The 26426-nt window shown below is 46.8% G+C and overlaps 1 protein-coding gene across 1 annotated transcript in view; it reads left to right on the forward strand.

Moving 5' to 3' along the window:
• The window catches only part of RRH (retinal pigment epithelium-derived rhodopsin homolog), a 49926-nt gene extending 25292 nt beyond the window's left edge, over window positions 1-24634 (forward strand). Inside the window, exons 6-7 of the mRNA XM_063955789.1 lie at window positions 13576-13754; window positions 24299-24634. Coding sequence (XP_063811859.1) covers window positions 13576-13754; window positions 24299-24404 — 285 coding nt within the window. The 3' untranslated portion in view covers window positions 24405-24634. The remainder of the gene's footprint in view (window positions 1-13575; window positions 13755-24298) is intronic.
• Window positions 24635-26426: the final 1792 nt, after the last annotated feature.

The raw sequence follows: 26426 nt of genomic DNA on the forward strand, positions 1-26426 counted from the left end.
CTGGAACAATATCTCTGAAGCTTCTTGTTGAGACGAGATGCCATCATATCTACTTGAGGAACTCCCCAACGACTTGTCACCTCTGCGAAGACTTCTTGGTGGAGGCCCCACTCTCCTGGATGGAGATCGTGTCTGCTGAGGAAGTCTGCTTCCCAGTTGTCCACTTCTGGAATGAAGATCGCTGACAGAGTGCTTGTATGCTCTTCCGCCCAGCGGAAAATCCTTGTGGATTCTGCCATTGCCGCTCTGCTTTTTGTTCCGCCCTGACGGTTTATGTACGCTACTGCTGTTACATTGTCCGACTGGATCAATACAGGCAGATCTCGAAGATGTTCCGCTTGCAGAAGGCCATTGTAAATGGCCCTTAACTTCAGAACATTTATGTGGAGACAAGTTTCCTGACTTGACCATCTTCCTTGGAAGTTTTTTCCCATTGTGACTGCCCACCAGCCTCGGAGGCTTACATCCGTGATCACCAGGATCCAGTCCTGTATCTCGAACCTGCGCACCTCTAGGAGGTGAGAGCTGTGCAGCCACCACAGGAGTGATACCCTTGTCTTGGAAGACAGGATTATCCTCTGGTGCATGTGTAGGTGGGACCCGGACCACTTGTCCAACAGGTCCCACTGGGACAGTCTGGCATGGAACCTGCCAAACTGAATGGCCTCGTAGGACGCAACCATCTTCCTCAGCAACCGAATGCATTGATGGATTGACACTCTTGCTGGTTTCAGAATTTGTTTGACCAGACTCAAGTTCCAGAGCCTTGTCCACTGGAAGAAAGACTCTCTGTAGTTCTGTGTCCAATATCATTCCCAAAAACTACAACCGCGTCGTCGGAATCAACTGTGATTTTGGCAAGTTTAGGAGCCAACCATGTTGCTGAAGAACTGTCAGGGAGAGTGCAACGTTTTGCACCAACTGGTCCCTGGATCTCGCCTTTATCAGGAGATCGTCCAAGTATGGGATAACCGTGACTCCTTGCTTGCGAAGGAGAACCTTCATCTCCGCCATCCCTTTGGTGAAAATCCTTGGAGCCGTGGACAGACCAAACGGCAACATTTGTAATTGGTAATGACAATCCTGAATTGCAAATCTCAGGTAAGCCTGATGCGGAGGATAAATGGGAACATGTAAGTAGGCATCCTTTATGTCCACCGACACCATAAAATCCCCTTCCTCCAGACTTGATATCACTGCTCGGAGAGACTCCATCTTGAATTTTAATTTCTTTAGGTAGAAATTTAGGGATTTCAGGTTTAGGATTGGTCTGACTGAGCCGTCCGGCTTCGGGACCACAAACAGGCTCGAATAAAAGCCACCTCCCTGTTGTGACTGGGGAACCCTGACGATAACTTGATTTTGACACAACTTTTGTATTGCGTTGCAAACTACCTCCCTGTCCGGAAGAGAAGCTGGTAAGGCCGATTTGTAAAAACGGCGAGGGGGAACGTCTTGAAACTTCAGCTTGTACCCTTGGGATACTATTTGTAAAACCCATGGGTCTAGGTCCGAACAAACCCAAAACTGACTGAAGAGTTTGAGACATGCCCCCATCGGTGTGGACTCCCGCATAGGAGCCCCAACGTCATGCGGTGGAATTGGCAAAAGCCTGGGAGGACTTCTGCTCCTGGGAGCTTGACTAGGCTGGTGATCATTTACCTCTTCCTCTTCCTCTAGTAGTAAGGAAGGAAGAACCTCGGCCCTTTCTGTATTTATTGGGCTGAAAGGACTGCATCTGATAGTGATGCGTTTTCTTTTGTTGTGGAGGAACATAAGGCAAAAAGGATGACTTACCAGCGGTAGCTGTAGATACCAAATCATCAAGGCCATCGCCAAATAAGGCCTTACCTTTATATGGTAGAGACTCCATACTTTTCTTGGAATCAGCATCAGCATTCCGTTGGTGAATCCACAACGTTCGTCTAGCTGAGACTGCCATGGCATTGGCCTTTGATCCCAAAAGACCAATATCTCTCGCAGCTTCCTTAAGATATGCTGTAGCGTCCTTGATATAACCCAGCGTTAAGAGGATGCTATCCCTATCTAGGGTATCTATTTCAGAAGACAAGTTGTCTGCCCACTTTTCGATAGCACTACTTACCCACGCAGATGCAATGACAGGTCTGAGTAGCGTACCTGTGGTCGCATAAATGGACTTTAACGTAGTTTCTTGTTTACGATCCGCATGATCCTTAAGGGCCGCCGTGTCAGGTGACGGGAGAGCCACCTTTTTAGACAAATGTGACAGGGCCTTGTCCACAGTTGGGGGTGACTCCCACTTTTCCCTATCCGCCGAGGAAAACGGATAAGCTACCGCAATTCTTTTGGTAATCTGAAACTTTTTGTCAGGACCTTCCCAGACTTTTTCAAATAGTGTGTTCAGTTCATGAGAGGGAGGAAACATCACCTCAGGTTTCCTTTCCTTATACATACAGACCCTTTTATCAGGGACAGCTGGGTCCTCAGTGATATGTAGTACCTCTTTAACCGCCACAATCGTGTACTGAATGCTTTTTGCCAATTTTGGATCTAATCTGGAATCGCTATAGTCGACACTGGAATCAGAGTCCGTGTCGGTATCAGTGTCTGCCAACTGGACCAGCGTACGTTTCTGCGACCCTGAGGGGACCTGACTTTGCAATAACATATCTTCTACAGATTTCTTCCATGCCTGGGTCTGAGACTCAGACTTATCTAGCCTCTTACTAATAAGAGCCACATTAGCATTCAAGGCGTTCAACACATTTACCCAATCCGGCATCGGCGGTGCCGACAGGGTCACCCCCGCAGCCGTTTGTGTCCCTAATACAGCCTCCTCCTGGGAAGAGCCTTCAGCCTCAGACATGTTGACACACGTGTACCAAACACCCACAGACACACCGGGCATATAGGGGACAGACCCACAGTAAAGTCTGTCAGAGAGACACAGAGGGGATTTGCCAGCTCACAACCCAGCGCTAAATCAACGGGTTTGAAATCACCAAGAAATTGCCTCAGACCTAAAGCACTTTTACTATCACATATATATTGCACCAATTGACCTGCCTCCCACCCGTTTTGTACCCCTGGTAGTTGTCAGTGTGAGGAGGACCAACGTCTTTGCAGCCTGCGGAGAGGAAATGGTGCCGTGAGCCGTGAGGAAGAATCTCCGCCCCCTTAATGGCGCTCTTCTGTCCCGCTTTTTCTGTTGTTTATACTGGCGGGGGTTAGGACAGTGTCGTGGCACTAATGTCCCCTCTTGCCAGTGGAATAATGAGGATGATTTTAGCTGCCCAGGGTACCCCCCCCCCCCACTGCGCCCTGCACCCTGTAGTGCTGTGTGTGGGAGCTCGGCGCGCTGCGTCTGCGCGCTGTGCGGTAACTCAGAAAATGCCGTCAGTTAAGCTGAAGTCTTCTTTTCTTCGGTTACTCACCTGCCTTCTGACTTCTGGCTCTGAAAGGGGGTGACGGCCGGCTGAGCATCTAGGCGTACCCAGCGATCAGCACCCTCAGGAGCTAATGGTGTCCTATGGCCAGAAGCAGAGCCCTTGAACTCACTGGAAGTGGGTCATACTTCTCTCCCCTAAGTCCCACGAAGCAGGGAGACTGTTGCCAGCAGCCTCCCTGAACATAAAAAACCTAACAAAAAAGTATTTTTCAAAGAAACTCAGTAGAGCTCCCTGTAGTGCGTCCAGTCTCACTGGGCACAATTCTAAAACTGGAGACTGGAGGAGGGGCATAGAGGGAGGAGCCAGTTCACACCCTTTCAAAGTCTTAAAGTGCCCATGTCTTCTGCGGATCCCGTCTATACCCCATGGTTCTTTGATAACCCCAGCATCCTCTAGGACTTATGAGAAATTAATTTGGATAATAATAACCATTTTATTTGGAGCTATTATAATAATATGCAGCACAGGCGAGCGTACCCCTGCACCACACAGGGCAAACTCTGTAAAAAATTTTTTGGATAATAATATAAGTAATGTATATAACTCTTTTATTTGGAGTAAATAATATACAGCACAGGACACCACCACTGGACTTATGGCAGCACAAGACACCACCACTGGACTGATGCAGCACAAGACAGCACCACTGGACTGGACTTATACGGCAGTACTCCTGGACTTATATGGCAGTACCCCTGGACTTGTACGGCAGTGTTAGACAGCATGGCACTTTAAAAATCTAGTCCCCAAACAGCACATGATGCAAAGAAGAAAAAGAGATGCAAGATGGAATTGTCCTTGGGCCCTCCGACCCACCCTTATGTTGTATAAACAGGACATGTACACTTTAACAAACCATTTATTTCAGCGACAGGGTCTGCCACACGACAGTGGCTGAAATGACTGGTTAGTTTGGGCCCCCACCAAAAAAGAACCAATCAGTCTCTCCTTGCACAAACTGGCTCTACAGAGGCAAGATGTCGACCTCATCCTCATCCTCCGATTCCTCACCCCTTTCACTGTGTACATCCTCCTCACAGAGTATTAATTCGTCCCCACTGAAATCCACCATCACAGGTCCCTGTGTACTTTCTGGAGGCAATTGCTGGTCAAGGTCTTCCTGGAGGAATTTATAATTAATTTTGATGAACATCATCTTCTCCACATTTTGTGGATGTAAGCTCCTACGCTGATCGCTGACAAGGTTGCCGGCTACACTAAACACTCTTTCGGAGTACGCACTGGAGGGGGATCAACTTAGGTAAAATAAAGCCAATTTGTGCAAGGGCATCCAAATTGCCTCTTTTTCCTGCCAGTATACATACGGACTGTCTAACATGCCTACTTTGGATGCTGTCACTCATATAAATGTCTACCATTCTTTCAATGGTGACAGAATCATATGCAGTGACAGTAGACATGTCAGTAATCGCTGGCAGGTCCTTCAGTCCAGACCAGATGTCAGCACCCGCTCCTGACTGCCCTGCATCACTGCCAGCGGGTGGACTAGAAAATCTTATCCTTTTCCTCGCAGCCCCAGGAGCTGTTGACGGGTCACGTTCCGCTTGAGTTGACAATTTTCTCACCAGCAGGTCTTTGAACCTCTCCAGACTTGTGTCTGCCGGAAAGAGACATACAATATAGGCTTTAAACCTAGGATCGAGCACGGTGGCCAAAATGTAGTGCTCTGATTTCAACAGATTGACCACCCTTGAATCCTGGCAAAGCGAATGAAGGGCTCCATCCACAAGTCCCACATACTTAGCGGAATCGCTCCATCTTAGATCCGCCTTCAATTTCTCCAGCTGCTTCTGCAAAAGCCTGATGAGGGGAATGACTTGACTCAAGCTGGCAGTGTCTGAACTGACTTCACGTGTGGCAAGTTTGAAGGGTTGGAGAACCTTGCACAAGACGGAAATCATTCTCCACTGCACTTGAATCAGGTGCATTCCCTCCCCCCCCCCTCCATTGCCTATATCGTAAGTGGATGTATACTGTAGGCTTGAATGGCCTTTTGCTGCTCCTCCATCCTCTGAAGCATATAGAGTGTTGAATTCCACCTCGTTACCACCTCTTGCTTCAGGTGATGACAGGGCAGGTTGAGGAGTGTTTGCTGGCGCTCCAGTCTTTGGCACGTAGTGGCTGAATGTCAAAAGTGGCCCGCAATTTTCCAGGCCACCGACAGCATCTCCTGCACGCCCATCATTTTAAAAAAAATTCTGCACCACCAAATTAATTGTATGTGCAAAACATGGGATGTGCTAGAATTTGCCTAGATGATATGCACACACAATAGTGGTGGCGTTGTCCGAAATTACAAATCCTCAGGAGAGTCTAAGTGCGATGATGCCATTGTGCGATGATGTCCCTCAGTTTCTGTAAGTGGTTGTCAGTGTTGTGCCTCTTACGGAAAGCAGTGATACATAGTGTAGCCTGCCTAGGAACGAGTTAGCTTTTGCGAGATGCTGCTACTGGTGCCGCTGCTGTTGTTGCTGCAGGACGCAATACATCTACCCAGTGGGCTGTCACAGTCATATAGTCCTTAGGGTGTGTACACACGGTGAGATCCTTGCTATGCCCGATTTTCACTTGCGATTTCCCTTGAACTCCCTGGAGCCCAGATAGCACAGATTTTGACTAACTTTTCTTGAGATATGGACTATGTGTGCTTACGATTTTGGCTTATGTGAGATGTCATTGACATGTGAGATGAACTAGATAGTACACCGATCTAGCATGGATTGACTTGCCTGCACATCTTTTCTTGCGATGCCGACCTGGCGGGACCGCGCATCGGGATCGAATCGGGATCGCAAGGGGACTTTCACCTTGCGATCTGCACTAACTTTTCTTGCGATTTTGACTATATAGACAAAATCGAAAGAAAATATATCACCGTGTGTACACACCCTTTGTCTGCCCTGCTCCACTTGTCCACATGTCCGTGGTTAAGTGGACAGTGGATACAACTGCATTTTTTAATACGCTGAGGACACTTTTTCTGACGTCTCTGTACATTCTCGGTATCGCCAGCCTAGTGAAGTGGAATCTAGATGGGATTTGGTATCGGGGACACACTACCTCCATCAATTCTCTAAGTCCCACTGAACTACTGGCGGATACCGGATGCACGTCTAACACCAGCATAGCTGTCAAGGCCTCAGTTATCCACTTTGCAACAGGATGACTGCTGTCATATTTCATCTTCCTCGCAAAGGACTGTTAGACAGTCAATTGCTTAGTTGAAGTGGTACAAGTGGTCTTCCGACTTCTCTCCTGGGATGACGATCAACTCCCAGCAGCAACAACAGCAGCGGCAGTAACAGCAGCAAGGATCCTCCGGAGGAATCCCGGGTAGGAGAGGACTCCTCAGTCTTGCCAGTGACATGGCCTGCAGGACTACTGACGTTCCTGATTGGGGAGGAAGTTGATGTTGAGGGCACTGGCATTTCTATAATGGGTGCAGTGTGTGTGAGTCCAGACCCACACCGCACACACTGCACCAATGTTTTTAATACTCACCTCTCCGGAGTCCCACACCGACATCACTGGCGCTGTTAAAACCCAGTGAAAATGGCGCAGCAGCCATTTTCACGGAGTTCTGCTCATACGCAGTAGAGTCTGAGCCCTCTAGTGCTCAGACTCTACAGCGCTCCTGCAGAGAGGAGGGGGCCCATACGGATGAGGCAGCACATGGGCCTCCTCTCTTAAAGCACCCCTGGTTGAGGGGTTTGGTAGTGTGGTTTGCAGGAGCTTGGGTACAAGAGGAAGAAGGGATTTAGGTGTCAGTGGACTGCTTACACTTTTATCCAAAGTTTCTGAACTTGACAATGACTTCTGATGAATGCGCAGCAGGTGACGTATAAGGGAGGATGTTCCTAGGTGGTTAACGTCCTTACCCCTACTTATTACGGATTGACAGAGGCAACACACGGCTTGACACCTGTTGTCCGGATTTGTGGAGAAATAATTCCACACCGAAGAGGTGGCTTTTTTGGTATTTTGCCCAGGCATCACAATGGGCTTATTCATCCCACGGACAACAACTGTCTCCCCCGGTGCCTGATTTAAACAAACCACATCACCATCAGAATCTTCATCGTCAAGTTCCTCCTCAGCATTAGCCACCCATATCCTCATCCTGGTGTACTTCAACAGTGACATCTGCAATTTGAATATCAGAACCTCGACTGTGGGTGCTCCTTCCAGCACTTGCAGAGGGCGTGCAAATGGTGGAAGAAGCCACCTCTTCCCGTCCAGTGTTGGGAAGGTCAGGCATCGCAACCACCGACACACTTATACCCCTTTCACATCGCACAAATAACCCGGTATCGACACAGCATATTGCCGTGTCGACACGGGTCAGTGTGCGATGTGAAAACACTTTGCCCGAATTAGCGGGTCGCCTGACCCGGTAATTCAACATGGGACAAAAGAAGCATTATACCCGGGTTGAATACCGGGTCAGGCGCAGTGTGAATGGGAGCGACACGGCTCCCATTCACAGCATAGGGAGAGGCGGCTCAGGAGATGAGCTCATCTCCCAGCACCGCCTCCACCCCCGCCTCTGCTGCTGCTGCGCCCCCCCCCCCCCCTATTGCTGTGGCAACCGACCCGGTATATTGCTGGGTCGGATATCCAGCAAGGCAGAGCAAATGCCGGATCCCACCCGGTAAGGACACGTTTCTCTTCCCAGGTGGGATCAGGCATTTGCGATCTGAAAGCGGTATTAGACTCTCCTTGGGTATTTGTGATACCATCTTAGAACGCACAGTTCTTTGCTGTGCTTTTGCCAGCTTAACTCTTATTATTTTTCTAGTGGGAGGATGTGGGTTTCCATCATCATGTGCAGCTGAACCACTAGTCATGAACATAAGCCAGGGCCTTAGCCGTTCCTTGCCACTCCGAGTCGTAAATGGCATATTGGCAAATTTATGTTTCTCCTCAGACCATTTAAATTTATTTTTGTGGGTCTTTTTACTGAACTTTGGCTTTTTGGATTTTACATGCCCTCTACTATCACATTGGGCATCAGCTTTGGCAGTCAACGTTGATGGCATTTCATCCTCTATGTCATGACTAGTGGCAGCAGCGTCAGCACTAGGAGGAAGTGGTTCTTGATCTTTCCCTATTTTATCCTCCAAATTTTTGTTCTCCATTATTTTTCTGGAATTACATAACACAACATGCGGCACAGGACGGCGTATCCCTACACCACACAGGGTAAACCCTGTAAAAATTATTTGGATTAAATATTAATAACACCTTTAAATGGAGTAAATAATATACAGCACAGCACAGTACCACTGGACTTATACGGCAGTACCACTGGACTGGATTTATATGGCAGTACCACTGGACATATACGGCAGTATCACTGGACTGGATTTATACAGCAGTATCACTGGATTTATACGGCAGTACCACTGGTCTTATACGGCAGTACCACTGGTCTTATACGGCAGTACCACTGGTCTTATACGGCAGTACCACTGGATTTATACAGCAGTACCACAGGAATTATACGGCAGTACCATTGGACTTATACAGCAGTACCACTGGACTGGATTTATACAGCAGTATCACTGGACATATACGGCAGTATCACAGGAGTTATATGCCAGTACCACTGGACTTATACGGCAGTACCACTGGACTTATACGGCAGTACCACTGGACTTATACGGCAGTACCACTGGACTTATACGGCAGTACCAATGGACTTATACGGCAGTACCACTGGACTTATATGGCAGTACCACTGGACTGGATTTATACAGCAGTATCACTGGACATATACGGCAGTATCACTGGACATATACGGCAGTATCACAGGAGTTATATGCCAGTACCACTGGACTTATACGGCAGTACCACTGGACTTATACGGCAGTACCACTGGACTTATACGGCAGTAACACTGGACTTATACGGCAGTACCAATGGACTTATACGGCAGTACCACTGGACTTATATGGCAGTACCACTGGACTTATATGGCAGTACCACTGGAATTGTACAGCAGTATCACTGGACATATACGGCAGTATCACTGGAATTATACGGCAGTACCACTGGACATATACGGCGTGTATCACTGGACTTATCTGGCAGTACCACTGGACTTATACAGCAGTACCACTGGACTTATACGGCAGTGCCACTGGACATATACGGCAGTATCACTGGAATTATATGGCATTTTTACTGGACATATACGGCAGTTTCACTGGACCTATACGGCAGTATCACTGGACTGTATTTATACGCCAGTACCACTGGATTTATACGCCAGTACCACTGGATTTATACGCCAGTACCACTGGATTTTTATACGCCAGTACCACTGGACTTATACACCAGTATCACTGGAATTATATGGCAGTACCACTGGACATATACGGCAGTATCACTAGACATATACGGCTTTATCACTGGACTGGATTTATACGCCAGTACCACTGGATTTATATGGCCGTACCACTGGACATATACGGCAGTATCACTGGAATTATATGGCAGTACCTCTGTATATATACGGCAGTATCACTGGACATATACGGCAGTACTACTGAACTTATACAGCAGCACAGGGACACCACCACTGGACTGATGCAGGACAACACAGTATTGCTGCAATGGAGTGGACTTATACAGTAGCATGGACATATGGCAGCAGAGGACACCACCACTGTGACTGGACTGATGCAGCACAAGACACCACCACTGGACTGATGCAGCAAAAGACAGCACCACTGGACTGGACTTATACAGCAGCACTGGACATATGGCAGCAGAGTACACCACCACTGTGACTGGACTGATGCAGCACAAGACACTACTACTGTACTGATGCAGGACAACACAGCACCACTGCACTGGATTTATACAGCTACACTGGACATATGGCAGCAGAGGGCACCACCACTGTGACTGGACTGATGCAGCATAAGACACTACACTGGACTGAGCAGCACAAGACACCACTTTCCCTACCGCACAGACACTGAGGTCGGAGACACGTCCCCTCGCTTTAACTCTCCAATGCCGGAGTGAAAATGACGGTGACGTGCGGCTCCTTATATGGAATCCAAATCCCGCGACAATCCAACAGCGGGATGATGACGTTTTACCTTGTTCTGGTTTCCGAGCCAGGCAGGAAAACGCGAGCCGGGCTCGGATCCTGGCTCGGGTACTGAAGTCCGGTAGGGTTTGGATCTCAAGGAACCGAACCCGCTCATCTCTAAAAAAAATAATAATAATAAAAAAAAATAAAAAAAAAAAAAATATATATATATGTACTTTTTGGACTGGCACTCACCCTATCTAAGGATGCAGAGCTCCAGTGCCCTCTGGAAAGAAATTTGTATATTGCATACCAAGCAAGCAGCGGCACTCTGAGACTTTTCTCAGTGAATAAAAGTCGTGTAGTTTAATCCATTACACAACAAGGAAAGGCCAACATTTCGGGGTACATCTGCCCCTTTGTCAAGGTGAAACAAAAGTCAAACAAAACAAAATCACGTAATTGGATCTACATGTAAGTGGCCACCTGATCAGAAACTTTCTCCCTGAATAGGCATATGGAATGTTGTCCCCTGGGGACATGTATGTACACTTGGTTTAGCCCCGACACCCGTTTTTTCTAGTCAAAAAATGTGTTGGCTTACTCTTAAAATTATTGATATCTGTCTTAACCACTATGTCTTGTATATTTTTCCCTCGGGTGTAACTAGGTATCAGTTTTTTACAGTATGGGGACGGCAGTTCAGCATCTGTTGCTACAATCGGCCATCATTTTTTGGCCTGACTCCTCGTAAATTAATTTACCCACACAATGGCATGAAGGGATTTCTTTTTCTTTTAGGATTTAAAAGGTTTTGCCTGTACTGTCATAATGCCTTCTCCCTAGCTGATTTAAGAAATTTCTTTGGATAACCTCTTATCAGAAATTTGCTTTCCATCTCATCTAGCTGTTGAATTTTCACATCCTCATCCTTGCACTGTGGGGGATGGATGAAAACTATCGTGGCGCAAGAGAGTATTACGGTCTGTTGGCTTGCTATAGAGACTTGTACTAATATGACCATTTTGAAGTTGAATAAGAATATCTAAAAAAAATGATCTCATTCCTGCTACATGATAAAGTCAATTTAATTGGGCTAGATGAACTGTTATTTTCCAAAACCAGTGCTTCAAGCTGGTTTTCCGTGCCCAACCACATTAATATCAGGTCATCAATGTATCTATAATACAAGCACAACAGCTGTGTTACCTCCTGGTTTTCAAAAAATAAAGAACGTTCCACATCCCACATATAAGTATTTGCAAATGGTGGGGCCATGACGGATCCCATCGCACACCCCATCATTTGTCTGAAATAGACACCGTCAAACATGAAGTAATTATGCTTCAGGGTAAAACTTAATAATTTAAAAAATAAATCAATGTCTGTCCCCTTATAGTAAACATTCCCAACCAACAACCATTTTACTCCCTGTATGCTCTCACTCATTGTGTTGGCCCGGGGGTCTCTGTGTGAACCTTTGGCCATCTATTTGGATTCTAAGTTTTACCTTGAAGCATAAGCCGGGATGTCACTTCCACCGGCTGTGAGAAGCCAGAAGAACTCAGCCGGAGCCGAGGGCGGCATTACTGAGGACAACGCCAGTGGAGGAGATCTGAGGGATAAGTTTTAGCTATTTAATGCACTTTTTGTTCACTTAATGTTTGGTCTGAAGAATGGGAGCACGTCCCAGAAACGTTACCACGTAAATACACAGTTTTGGATGATTTTCATTCTCCGAGTGCCGCCTCGTTTTACAGCGTATGTATATACAGTATATAAATAAAATGGTCTAATAAAATAAAAAGTGCTTCCTTACTTGTTTGTTCTTATCTTTTCTGAAAGGGTAGAGTATTCCCTTTATGTATAGAGAGCTGCGGGCAAGTTGTTTAACTATGATTAGCGCCAGGTGTCTTTTCTCTCTTTTTTTTTATTGATTTGTAGATGAGTTTGAAACTTCCTACTTGCCACTTTCTGTAGTTTTATTTTCACAGACTAAAACTGAATTTTAATATTTCACTGTGTGCAGGCATTATAAACATACACATTTTCCGCTTTACTATTTTTTAAATATGCATTTTGCTTATTTTTACAGATTAAATCCATGCAGTCATTTAATATAATATACAGTACACGACTCAGTAGTACACTTAAACTGTTTTTGTGCTCTGTGATCGGCATCGCCTAGTGTTTCCCTTCCCGGGCCGGGCCGCCCAATGGTGGGCATACACACTGTGCGATATCACTAATGATATCGCACAGTAACGTCATGTTGCGGCCGGCCGGAGCATGCAGCTTTGGACAATGAGTTCAAACTGAGAAGATGCACAGCCGAGACTGAGGGTCGTTAACGACCCGTGGGGCCGCGCATCGCTCATTGTCGGCTGCATACACACTGGGCGATATAGTAAACTATATCACTCAGGAGGGGGGAAATGAGCAATATAGATTACTATATCGCTAAGTGTGTAGGCACCTTTGATTGCTGTTTGTGTTTATTTGCATAAATGATGTGCAACATTTGTACACGTGTTTGTGACTGAGTCTGCATCTGAATAACAAGTGCTGTGATGCTAGTGTCCCTGACTTTTTATCACGCCAAGTTCAGTTGTGCCTCATTTGTGACTTTGTGTGTTTACAACTAGTTCCTGCGCGGTTAAAATCACAGCCCAACATCTGTAATACACTATTGCGTGTGGGGTGTTTCTGCTGGTAAAATATAAAGTAAAATACATTGTGTTGCACCTCTTGTGGCGTATCAGTCACGCTGGGCATCTTGCACCACATGACGTATAGATGCTAGATATTATGAGGACACTTCTGTACCTATAGAATTCTGAAACTTAAGTGTGGATAGTGCAGGTTGTTGGTACACAACTGATTGGATGAGCTATGGATTGCCTCAGTTTGTCTAATCAGCATTGCTTTGACATCCCAGACAAACATGGCTTACCGGCAAAAGTCCCCATATGCAGCTCTTTAGAAAAAAGATAAGAGAAACTGCCATGGAAGAAAAGAATTTTCCTAGAAGAGTGATTTTCAGTTAATAATGTGACTTCATATTTCTCTGTGTTTCAGATGTCGATAGTAATGATTGTGATGTTTCTGGTAGCTTGGTCCCCCTATTCTATTGTATGCTTGTGGTCATCTTTTGGGGACCCTAGACAAATCTCACCAGCAATGGCCATCATAGCTCCTCTCTTTGCCAAATCTTCAACGTTCTACAATCCCTGCATTTATGTAATTGCAAATAAGAAGTAAGTATTGAGTTATTTCATTTACTGTTTTTACTGTCATTTTAATTTCTGTTCCATTCATACGTATGTGTATATATTAGAGATGAGCGGGTTCGGTTCCTCGGAATCCGAACCCGCCCGAACTTCATGTTTTTTTTCACGGGTCCGAGCGACTCGGATCTTCCCGCCTTGCTCGGTTAACCCGAGCGCGCCCGAACGTCATCATGACGCTGTCGGATTCTCGCGAGACTCGGATTCTATATAAGGAGCCGCGCGTCGCCGCCATTTTCACACGTGCATTGAGATTGATAGGGAGAGGACGTGGCTGGCGTCCTCTCCATTTAGATTAGAAGAGAGAGAGTGAGATTGATTTGAGACAGAGACACTTGATTTACTGGAGCTTAGGAGTACTGTAGAGAGTGCAGAGTTTAGTAGTGACTGACCACAGTGACCACCAGACAGTGCAGTTTTATTTAATATAATCCGTTCTCTGCCTGAAAAAAACGATACACAGTGACTCAGTCACATACCATATCTGTGTGCACTGCTCAGCCCAGTGTGCTGCATCATCTATGTATATATCTGACTGTGCTCACACAGCTTATAATTGTGGGGGAGACTGGGGAGCAGTGCCAGTTATAGGTTATAGCAGGAGCCAGGAGTACATATTATTAAAATTAAACAGTGCACACTTTTGCTGCAGGAGTGCCACTGCCAGTGTGACTGACCAGTGACCTGACCACACTGACCACCAGTATAGTTAGTAGTATACTATATTGTGATTGCCTGAAAAAGTTAAACACTCGTCGTGTGACTTGTGTGGTGTTTTTTTTTTTATTCTATAAAAAACTCATTCTGCTGACAGACAGTGTCCAGCAGGTCCGTCATTATATAATATATACCTGTCCGGCTGCAGTAGTGATATATATATATTTTTTATATCATTATTTATCATCCAGTTGCAGCAGACACAGTACGGTAGTTCACGGCTGTAGCTACCTCTGTGTCGGCACTCGGCAGTCCATCCATAATTGTATACCACCTACCCGTGTTTTTTTTTTCTTTCTTCTTTATACATACATACTACATCTCTTTATCAACCAGTCTATATTAGCAGCAGACACAGTACAGTACGGTAGTCCACGGCTGTAGCTACCTCTGTGTCGGCACTCGGCAGTCCGTCCATAATTGTATACCACCTACCCGTGGTTTTTTTTCTTTCTTCTTTATACATACATACTACATCTCTTTATCAACCAGTCTATATTAGCAGCAGACACAGTACAGTAGTCCACGGCTGTAGCTACCTCTGTGTCGGCACTCGGCAGTCCATCCATAATTGTATACCACCTACCCGTGGTTTTTTTTTCTTTCTTCTTTATACATACATACTACATCTCTTTATCAACCAGTCTATATTAGCAGCAGACACAGTACAGTACGGTAGTCCACGGCTGTAGCTACCTCTGTGTCGGCACTCGGCAGTCCGTCCATAATTGTATACCACCTACCCGTGGTTTTTTTTTCTTTCTTCTTTATACATACATACTACATCTCTTTATCAACCAGTCTATATTAGCAGCAGACACAGTACAGTAGTCCACGGCTGTAGCTACCTCTGTGTCGGCACTCGGCAGTCCATCCATAATTGTATACCACCTACCCATGGTTTTTTTTTCTTTCTTCTTTATACATACATACTACATCTCTTTATCAACCAGTCTATATTAGCAGCAGACACAGTACAGTACGGTAGTCCACGGCTGTAGCTACCTCTGTGTCGGCACTCGGCAGTCCGTCCATAATTGTATACCACCTACCCGTGGTTTTTTTTTCTTTCTTCTTTATACATACATACTACATCTCTTTATCAACCAGTCTATATTAGCAGCAGACACAGTACAGTAGTCCACGGCTGTAGCTACCTCTGTGTCGGCACTCGGCAGTCCATCCATAATTGTATACCACCTACCCGTGGTTTTTTTTTTTCTTTCTTCTTTATACATACTACATCTCATTATCAACCAGTCTATATTAGCAGCAGACACAGTACGGTAGTCCACGGCTGTAGCTACCTCTGTGTCGGCACTCGGCAGTCCATCCATAATTGTATACCACCTACCCGTGGGTTTTTTTTCTTTCTTCTTTATACATACTACATCTCATTATCATCCAGTCTATATTAGCAGCAGACACAGTACAGTACGGTAGTCCACGGCTGTAGCTACCTCTGTGTCAGCACTCGGCAGTCCGTCCATAATTGTATACCACCTACCCGTGGTTTTTTCTTTTCTTTCTTCTTTATACATACTACATCTCATTATCAACCAGTCTATATTAGCAGCAGACACAGTACGGTAGTCCACGGCTGTAGCTACCTCTGTGTCGGCACTCGGCAGTCCATCCATAATTGTATACCACCTACCCGTGGTTTTTTTTTCTTTCTTCTTTATACATACATACTACATCTCTTTATCAACCAGTCTATATTAGCAGCAGACACAGTACAGTAGTCCACGGCTGTAGCTACCTCTGTGTCGGCACTCGGCAGTCCATCCATAATTGTATACCACCTACCCGTGTTTTTTTTTTTTCTTCTTTATACATACATACTACATCTCATTATCATCCAGTCTATATTAGCAGCAGACACAGTACAGTACAATAGTCCACGGCTGTAGCTACCTCTGTGTCGGCACTCGGCAGTCCATCCATAATTGTATACTAGTATCCATCCATCTCCATTGTTTACCTGAGGTGCCTTTTAGTTGTGCCTATTAAAATATGGAGAACAAAAATGTTGAGGTTCCAAAATTAGGGAAAGATCAAGATCCACTTCCACCTCGTGCTGAAGCTGCTGCCACTAGTCATGGCCGAGACGATGAAATGCCAGCAACGTCGTCTGCCAAGGCCGATGCCCAATGTCATAGTACAGAGCATGTCAAATCCAAAACACCAAATATCAGTAAAAAAAGGACTCCAAAACCTAAAATAAAATTGTCGGAGGAGAAGCGTAAACTTGCCAATATGCCATTTACCACACGGAGTGGCAAGGAACGGCTGAGGCCCTGGCCTATGTTCATGGCTAGTGGTTCAGCTTCACATGAGGATGGAAGCACTCAGCCTCTCGCTAGAAAACTGAAAAGACTCAAGCTGGCAAAAGCACCGCAAAGAACTGTGCGTTCTTCGAAATCCCAAATCCACAAGGAGAGTCCAATTGTGTCGGTTGCGATGCCTGACCTTCCCAACACTGGACGTGAAGAGCATGCGCCTTCCACCATTTGCACGCCCCCTGCAAGTGCTGGAAGGAGCACCCGCAGTCCAGTTCCTGATAGTCAGATTGAAGATGTCAGTGTTGAAGTACACCAGGATGAGGAGGATATGGGTGTTGCTGGCGCTGGGGAGGAAATTGACCAGGAGGATTCTGATGGTGAGGTGGTTTGTTTAAGTCAGGCACCCGGGGAGACACCTGTTGTCCGTGGGAGGAATATGGCCGTTGACATGCCTGGTGAAAATACCAAAAAAATCAGCTCTTCGGTGTGGAAGTATTTCACCAGAAATGCGGACAACATTTGTCAAGCCGTGTGTTCCCTTTGTCAAGCTGTAATAAGTAGGGGTAAGGACGTTAACCACCTCGGAACATCCTCCCTTATACGTCACCTGCAGCGCATTCATAATAAGTCAGTGACAAGTTCAAAAACTTTGGGCGACAGCGGAAGCAGTCCACTGACCAGTAAATCCCTTCCTCTTGTAACCAAGCTCACGCAAACCACCCCACCAACTCCCTCAGTGTCAATTTCCTCCTTCCCCAGGAATGCCAATAGTCCTGCAGGCCATGTCACTGGCAATTCAGACGAGTCCTCTCCTGCCTGGGATTCCTCCGATGCATCCTTGCGTGTAACGCCTACTGCTGCTGGCGCTGCTGTTGTTGCTGCTGGGAGTCGATGGTCATCCCAGAGGGGAAGTCGTAAGCCCACTTGTACTACTTCCAGTAAGCAATTGACTGTCCAACAGTCCTTTGCGAGGAAGATGAAATATCACAGCAGTCATCCTGCTGCAAAGCGGATAACTGAGGCCTTGACAACTATGTTGGTGTTAGACGTGCGTCCGGTATCCGCCGTTAGTTCACAGGGAACTAGACAATTTATTGAGGCAGTGTGCCCCCGTTACCAAATACCATCTAGGTTCCACTTCTGTAGGCAGGCGATACCGAGAATGTACACGGACGTCAGAAAAAGACTCACCAGTGTCCTAAAAAATGCAGTTGTACCCAATGTCCACTTAACCACGGACATGTGGACAAGTGGAGCAGGGCAGGGTCAGGACTATATGACTGTGACAGCCCACTGGGTAGATGTATGGACTCCCGCCGCAAGAACAGCAGCGACGGCACCAGTAGCAGCATCTCGCAAACGCCAACTCTTTCCTAGGCAGGCTACGCTTTGTATCACCGCTTTCCAGAATACGCACACAGCTAAAAACCTCTTACGGCAACTGAGGAAGATCATCGCAGAATGGCTTACCCCAATTGGACTTTCCAGTGGATTTGTGGCATCGGACAACGCCAGCAATATTGTGTGTGCATTAAATATGGGCAAATTCCAGCACGTCCCATGTTTTGCACATACCTTGAATTTGGTGGTGCAGAATTTTTTAAAAAACGACAGGGGCGTGCAAGAGATGCTGTCGGTGGCCAGAAGAATTGCGGGACACTTTCGGCGTACAGGCACCACGTACAGAAGACTGGAGCACCACCAAAAACTACTGAACCTGCCCTGCCATCATCTGAAGCAAGAAGTGGTAACGAGGTGGAATTCAACCCTCTATATGCTTCAGAGGTTGGAGGAGCAGCAAAAGGCCATTCAAGCCTATACAATTGAGCACGATATAGGAGGTGGAATGCACCTGTCTCAAGTGCAGTGGAGAATGATTTCAACGTTGTGCAAGGTTCTGATGCCCTTTGAACTTGCCACACGTGAAGTCAGTTCAGACACTGCCAGCCTGAGTCAGGTCATTCCCCTCATCAGGCTTTTGCAGAAGAAGCTGGAGACATTGAAGGAGGAGCTAACACGGAGCGATTCCGCTAGGCATGTGGGACTTGTGGATGGAGCCCTTAATTCGCTTAACAAGGATTCACGGGTGGTCAATCTGTTGAAATCAGAGCACTACATTTTGGCCACCGTGCTCGATCCTAGATTTAAAACCTACCTTGGATCTCTCTTTCCGGCAGACACAAGTCTGCTGGGGTTGAAAGACCTGCTGGTGAGAAAATTGTCAAGTCAAGCGGAACGCGACCTGTCAACATCTCCTCCTTCACATTCTCCCGCAACTGGGGGTGCGAGGAAAAGGCTCAGAATTCCGAGCCCACCCGCTGGCGGTGATGCAGGGCAGTCTGGAGCGACTGCTGATGCTGACATCTGGTCCGGACTGAAGGACCTGACAACGATTACGGACATGTCGTCTACTGTCACTGCATATGATTCTCTCAACATTGAAAGAATGGTGGAGGATTATATGAGTGACCGCATCCAAGTAGGCACGTCACACAGTCCGTACTTATACTGGCAGGAAAAAGAGGCAATTTGGAGGCCCATGCACAAACTGGCTTTATTCTACCTAAGTTGCCCTCCCACAAGTGTGTACTCCGAAAGAGTGTTTAGTGCCGCCGCTCACCTTGTCAGCAATCGGCGTACGAGGTTACATCCAGAAAATGTGGAGAAGATGATGTTCATTAAAATGAATTATAATCAATTCCTCCGCGGAGACATTGACCAGCAGCAATTGCCTCCACAAAGTACACAGGGAGCTGAGATGGTGGATTCCAGTGGGGACGAATTGATAATCTGTGAGGAGGGGGATGTACACGGTGATATATCGGAGGATGATGATGAGGTGGACATCTTGCCTCTGTAGAGCCAGTTTGTGCAAGGAGAGATCAATTGCTTCTTTTTTGGGGGGGGGTCCAAACCAACCCGTCATATCAGTCACAGTCGTGTGGCAGACCCTGTCACTGAAATGATGGGTTGGTTAAAGTGTGCATGTCCTGTTTATACAACATAAGGGTGGGTGGGAGGGCCCAAGGACAATTCCATCTTGCACCTCTTTTTTCTTTTATTTTTCTTTGCGTCATGTGCTGTTTGGGGAGGGTTTTTTGGAAGGGCCATCCTGCGTGACACTGCAGTGCCACTCCTAGATGGGCCCAGTGTTTGTGTCGGCCACTAGGGTCGCTTATCTTACTCACACAGTCAGCTACCTCATTGCGCCTCTTTTTTTCTTTGCGTCATGTGCTGTTTGGGGAGGGTTTTTTGGAAGGGCCATCCTGCGTGACACTGCAGTGCCACTCCTAGATGGGCCCGGTGTTTGTGTCGGCCACTAGGGTCGCTTATCTTACTCACACAGTCAGCTACCTCATTGCGCCTCTTTTTTTCTTTGCGTCATGTGCTGTTTGGGGAGGGTTTTTTGGAAGGGCCATCCTGCGTGACACTGCAGTGCCACTCCTAGATGGGCCCGGTGTTTGTGTCGGCCACTAGGGTCGCTTATCTTACTCACACAGTCAGCTACCTCATTGCGCCTCTTTTTTTCTTTGCGTCATGTGCTGTTTGGGGAGGGTTTTTTGGAAGGGCCATCCTGCGTGACACTGCAGTGCCACTCCTAGATGGGCCCGGTGTTTGTGTCGGCCACTAGGGTCGCTTATCTTACTCACACAGTCAGCTACCTCATTGCGCCTCTTTTTTTCTTTGCGTCATGTGCTGTTTGGGGAGGGTTTTTTGGAAGGGACATCCTGCGTGACACTGCAGTGCCACTCCTAGATGGGCCCGGTGTTTGTGTCGGCCACTAGGGTCGCTTATCTTACTCACACAGCTACCTCATTGCGCCTCTTTTTTTCTTTGCATCATGTGCTGTTTGGGGAGGGTTTTTTGGAAGGGACATCCTGCGTGACACTGCAGTGCCACTCCTAGATGGGCCCGGTGTTTGTGTCGGCCACTAGGGTCGCTTATCTTACTCACACAGCGACCTCGGTGCAAATTTTAGGACTAAAAATAATATTGTGAGGTGTGAGGTATTCAGAATAGACTGAAAATGAGTGTAAATTATGGTTTTTGAGGTTAATAATACTTTGGGATCAAAATGACCCCCAAATTCTATGATTTAAGCAGTTTTTTAGGGTTTTTTGAAAAAAACACCCGAATCCAAAACACACCCGAATCCGACAAAAAAAATTCGGTGAGGTTTTGCCAAAACGCGGTCGAACCCAAAACACGGCCGCGGAACCGAACCCAAAACCAAAACCCGAAAAATTTCCGGCGCTCATCTCTAGTATATATATATATATATATATGATGTATATTCGGATCGGCACTCTCCCTGTAAGTTCAATGGTGCTCCGGTGCCATCTGGAAAATGCATGCATATGCTTTCAGACTAGAACAATCAGCGGCACTCAGAGACTGCAGGAGCCAAGAATAAAGTGCAAGTGCTTTTTAATCAATATAGCAAAACAGGGGTGGTCCAACGTTTCGGGGCGCGAACGTCCCTTTGTCAAGGTGAACAAACACAGAGTAAGTGAACAAGTGAAAAAACATTACCTTTATGGTGTGGGAGACCCGGAAGGCGGGAGTAGCAGCAGTGTCCGGGGGAGCATGGTGCTTCCGTCCCGGTGCGTGTATCGTGCAGGAGCCTCAGTCACGTGGTTCCGGCGCGTCATAGGACTCCGACGGTGCCTTGGCAACCAGGCAAGCTGTTGCCATGGTTACCCGGCGCTCTGTGGCTTCCCGATCGCGGGGATCCCGTGACGAGACTGTGGCAGGATTGGGTGTAAACAAACTTAAGTGAACGGGACACATGTTGGGACATAAGTGGCAGTGTTTAAATGTTAAAACTGTTAATGTCCGAACACATTTTGCTAATGTGCCGACTGTTGCATGGTGTTCTTGTCTTTTAATTGGTACCACAAAGTCCAAGTACAGTAGCAGACTGATAATTGGCTGACGGAGACTGGGAGATTCCCAGAGAGAAACTGATGTCTAGGGTTGTTGTAGTTCTTGTACCCACCTCTCGACCTGAAGCATTAGAAGATGTTTCATAGGATTCTTTCATTAAGGCCATTGGGTCGCACTGTATTTAATTTAAACATCCAAGACGCTTCTCTTTGGAGGAGTGTGCCTGCCCTGTCGCCTCCCCGTAGGCTACTAGGAATGTGATCTATGATTTGAAAACGGAGATCATTTAGAGAATGTTGTTTTTCAAAGTAGTGTCTGGCCACCGGTTGTTCTGATTTTTTCTGTATCAGTGCAGCCTTGACCGCAGACCTGTGTAAGGCAAAGCGTTCTCTGGCATTCCGTATGGTTTTGCCTACGTACTGGTACTTACAGGGGCAGGTTATGAGGTAGATGATGTGAGTAGTTGTGCAATTTAGCACATGCCGGATCTTGTATGTTCTACCGGTAGAGGTAGAGGTAAAGTTGGATCCTGGGTTCATATATTTGCAGGTTTCACAGCCAAGGCATTTGTAGCATCCTGCTGTCTTAGTTAGGAAATTGGCGGCCGGTGTCTGGTCGAAGCCTGTAATGTCCGTCCGGACGACATAATTTTTAATGCTCTTGCCCCTGGTGTGGCAAACCATGGGTCGTTTGTTCCGCAGTGTGCTGAGATTGCTGTCTGTTTTTATAATGGGCCATAGTGCATTAAGGGCTCGTGGAATGACTGGGCTGGAAGTATTGTAGCGAGAGACAAACGGTACTATCTGCTGGTCGTTCTTAGTTTTCTGTTTCAGCAGGTCATTTCTATCCATAGTGGCCACTAGTTGCTCCTGCTGGTGGAGGGATCTACTTTTGTATCCTCTGCATTGAAAACGCTTGGTGACATCGGTTAGAGCATTACTGAGTTGATCAGGATTGCTGGTGATTCTTGCTGCTCTAATATATTGCGACTTGGGTAGGCCTTTTCTGAGAGCTGCTGGATGATGACTATTGTGCCTTAATAGGGTGTTTTTATCGGTTGGTTTGTGGTATACTTCTGTGGATATCTTGTTGTCTTTGATGATGACATTTACGTCCAGGTAATTCAGTTTGTAAGAGTCGCACTGTGCTGTTATTTTGATGGGTGAATCTCTATTGTTGATGCTGGTAATTAGTGCATCAAATGTAGCCTTGCCTCCAGTCCATAGTATAAAGACGTCGTCTATATATCTGGAATAAAATGCAATGTGTTGAGAGAACTCGTTGTTGTTAAAGAACATGGCTTGTTCTTCCAGAAACATATAGACGTTTGCGAAGGATGGGGACACGTTGCTTCCCATAGAGCACCCACTGACCTGGCGGTAAAACTTCCCGTCAAATAGAAAATAATTGCGGGTTAGTGTTAATTTTAATAGTTGCAGGAATAACTTGTGATCCAAACTAGACATCTGTGTATCGGTGAGAAAAGTTTGCATTGCTGTTAGCCCTTGATCGTGTGGTATGCTAGTGTAAAGGCTACAGATGTCCACTGTACAGATAATGGTGCCAGTTGGTACAACATTGATGGTATTGAGTTGGTGAAGGAAGCTGGTAGTGTCCTTGGTAAACTTGGGTTGTTGGCTAATTAGAGGCTGTAAGATGCTGTCCAGGAATATGGAGATAGGCTGGAAAAGTGCATTGTGTGCAGAAATGATAGGTCTGCCGGGTGGACTGTCCATACTTTTGTGGATTTTAGGTACCAAGAATAATAGTGGCACTGTAGAAAATTCTTGTTTAAGTGCACTGCATAATTTGGTGGAGATTAGACCTGTGGCACATGATTTTTCCAACAGGCTGTCTAGTTCCGCCTTGTACTGTTTGGACGGATCACCAGTCAATGCTTCGTATACCGTATCGTCTGCCAGTTGGCGGTAGGCCTCTGTTCTGTAATCGGTTAAATTCATTATAACTATGCCGCCCCCCTTGTCGGCGGGGCGGATGATGATGTCTTTATAGGATCCCAGGTTCTTAAGTGCTCGGAATTCCGAACGTGACAGATTGTGGTGTACGTTATGGTTAGCAGCAGTATATTTGGTGATGGACTGGTCCAACAGTCTGGTAAATGTTTTTATGGACGAATACGACGAGGTGGGGTCGAATTTAGACACACACACACACACACACACACACACACACACACACACACACACACACACACACACACACACACACACACACGCCTTTACTTCAACAAGCACCTATAGATGTTGAGTCGTTGACTGACCTGTATGTCTGGCCTCTGGCTGTTTAAGGAAATTGCAAACAGAGACTGGAAAAGCTTTTGCGATTGGACCAAAATATTAAATCTGGTACCTTCATTGTTTATGTCCAGTTCTGCATAACCATAGCTGACATGCATCACAGCGTCCTCACTGGACTTTGCATCTACACTTACGACTAAAGAGACAGTACTGGGTTGTACCTGTGTGTTCTCACATTGACATGATGTGCTCATTCTCCATTTATGCGCAGTGTGAGATCATGCTAGTAACGATCCATGCACTGCCTGTTGTACATTCAAATCTGCATCAATCCCTATGCCACTAACATTTCTATGTTCCCCCTCAGGTTTAGGAGAGCAATACTTTCCATGGTGCAGTGCAAATCCCGCCAGGAAGTCACGCTAGACAACAGCTTCCCAATGAGTGTCTCTCAAAACACTTTGATCACATAAGACAGCAACAGCAAACATCGTACCTAGTGATATCCCAGGTGTGGGAGGAATGTCATGTAAGCAAATATGAAGAAGAACCATTGACTGCCGCTTACTTTGTTACTTGTAATAAGTGAAATGACTGTATCTGCTGAGACTATTAAATATTTTGTTTAAGAGTTGTTTTATTTCCATCGTTGTCAGTGCTAGGGTGAATGTTACTGTAATTGTTAGCTTGGTTACACTGAATTCTGTACTGTACGTTTAATAAATTTGGATTATATTAGTAAGACTGATTTTTCTGCTTTACTTATTAATAAATGTTGCATTATACTTTTTTACACTTTAAAGGAAATTTATAATGTAAATACTATACTCTATATGCATAGAGTATAATATTGTCGTTCCTTTGTTTATATTTGGCCAGAAGGGTTTTGTAGTGCCTTAAAAAGTACACTGTCATATGCAGTCACAGTACCCACAGAAATAGCGCCAGCTGTTCAACTCAAAGGTTGGTTGCTACTGTGGGCAGTGGAAAAGCAAATGAGGGACGAGGCTCTGTAAAGGGAAGGGGTAGGTGGTTATGGTAGGGTTACCACCTTTTCATTTTCAGAATTCTGGATGGGGTGTGTACAAATCCACAGTATGGATGCAGCCATTTTCTCTCTCAGATTTCAGAACATTTTCTTATTACTCTAAACAAGAGCACCCTTATGCCCCTATATACATACCTCCCAACATCATGATTAGTAACTCAGGACTTCTGTGCGCATCTCTGCACCTGGAAAGGGGGCGTGTCTTGGTAAATGCTGCTATCACAAGCCACGCCTCCCGTTTTCATCACTGTGGGGGCATGCCCAGCACTCTGTGAGCTGCTAGCATGTCCCCAGTCCCTCTGTTTCCCGTGAATAGACACGGCACATGCGCACAACATCTATTCACCGCATAACAGTGGGGGAGCTTCCTAACTGCGGCCCACGAGTGGGGCAGCGGGACAGTCCCTGGAAAATGGGGCAGTTGGGAGGTATGATATATATATGTCTTTAGAGCCCCCTCACGCCCCTTTATATGCCTCAGAGCCCCCCTAATACCACTCTATATGCCTCAGATCCCCCCATCCCCTTTACATCCACCACAGATACATTTCTGCTGCGGGGTACACTGGGCTCCACAAGTCTGGACAATGGGGTCTTGGTCCGAGGCACCAACAGACTCTTAGCTTTGACTGTTCCCAGAATGCACAGCGCCGCCTCCTCTATAACCCCGCCTTCCTGCACAGGAGCTCAGTTTGTCAGTTGGTGCTGCAGTAAGCAGGCACTTAACAGAGGGGCTTCTCTAGGCAGCCCTAAGAAAAGCTTTTGTGATACCCAGTGTGGGTATCCCTGCTGCATGTCCTGCAGCCCTAATGGCAGCCAGTGCTGCCTGAGAGACTTCTGTGATGCAGGCACCTTTAGGGTTAAAACCCCTTATCTTGTGCCTGGGACAGCTAAAGGGCACTAGGACCCAGGATTGTGGAATCTGTCCTAGCAGCGCGGGAAGCCTGTTCCCGTGAGGATTGGCTGCTTGGGGCGCGCAAGAGGAGAGGGGAGGACCCGTTTAAAAGGGAGAGTTGCCGCGCTGCCCGGGAAAGCGGGCTTTTCATGTGATGTGAAGAGGCTGGACTCGGTGTGAGGAGAGGTGAGCCTGTTGCTGCTGGCCGCTGGAGAAGAGAGACGCGCCGGGAGAGGAGAGCCCCGTGGCCGCCGGCACCAGTGTGAGTGAAGGGAGATCGGAGCAGGGAAGCGCTACACACCGCTGCACACGGAGAGGCCGCCGGGAGCAGAGTCCGGACCCGCTGACCGTAGCCACTACCCGCGAGCCGGGACCCGACGACAGCCGCCAGCCTCTCTGCTGCTGAAGAGAGCTGCCGAGTTCACGCTGCTGGGAGCCGAGAGGAGGAGGAAGCAGAGCCACCAGCCGCAACTGAGACCCGCGGCTCAACTCCGCTTGTCAGCCGTCACCCGCCCACCAGCCGCAGACACTACCCGCGAGCCGGGACCCGCC

This window comes from Pseudophryne corroboree, chromosome 1 (genome assembly GCF_028390025.1).
Source record: "Pseudophryne corroboree isolate aPseCor3 chromosome 1, aPseCor3.hap2, whole genome shotgun sequence".
Taxonomy (NCBI): domain Eukaryota; kingdom Metazoa; phylum Chordata; class Amphibia; order Anura; family Myobatrachidae; genus Pseudophryne; species Pseudophryne corroboree.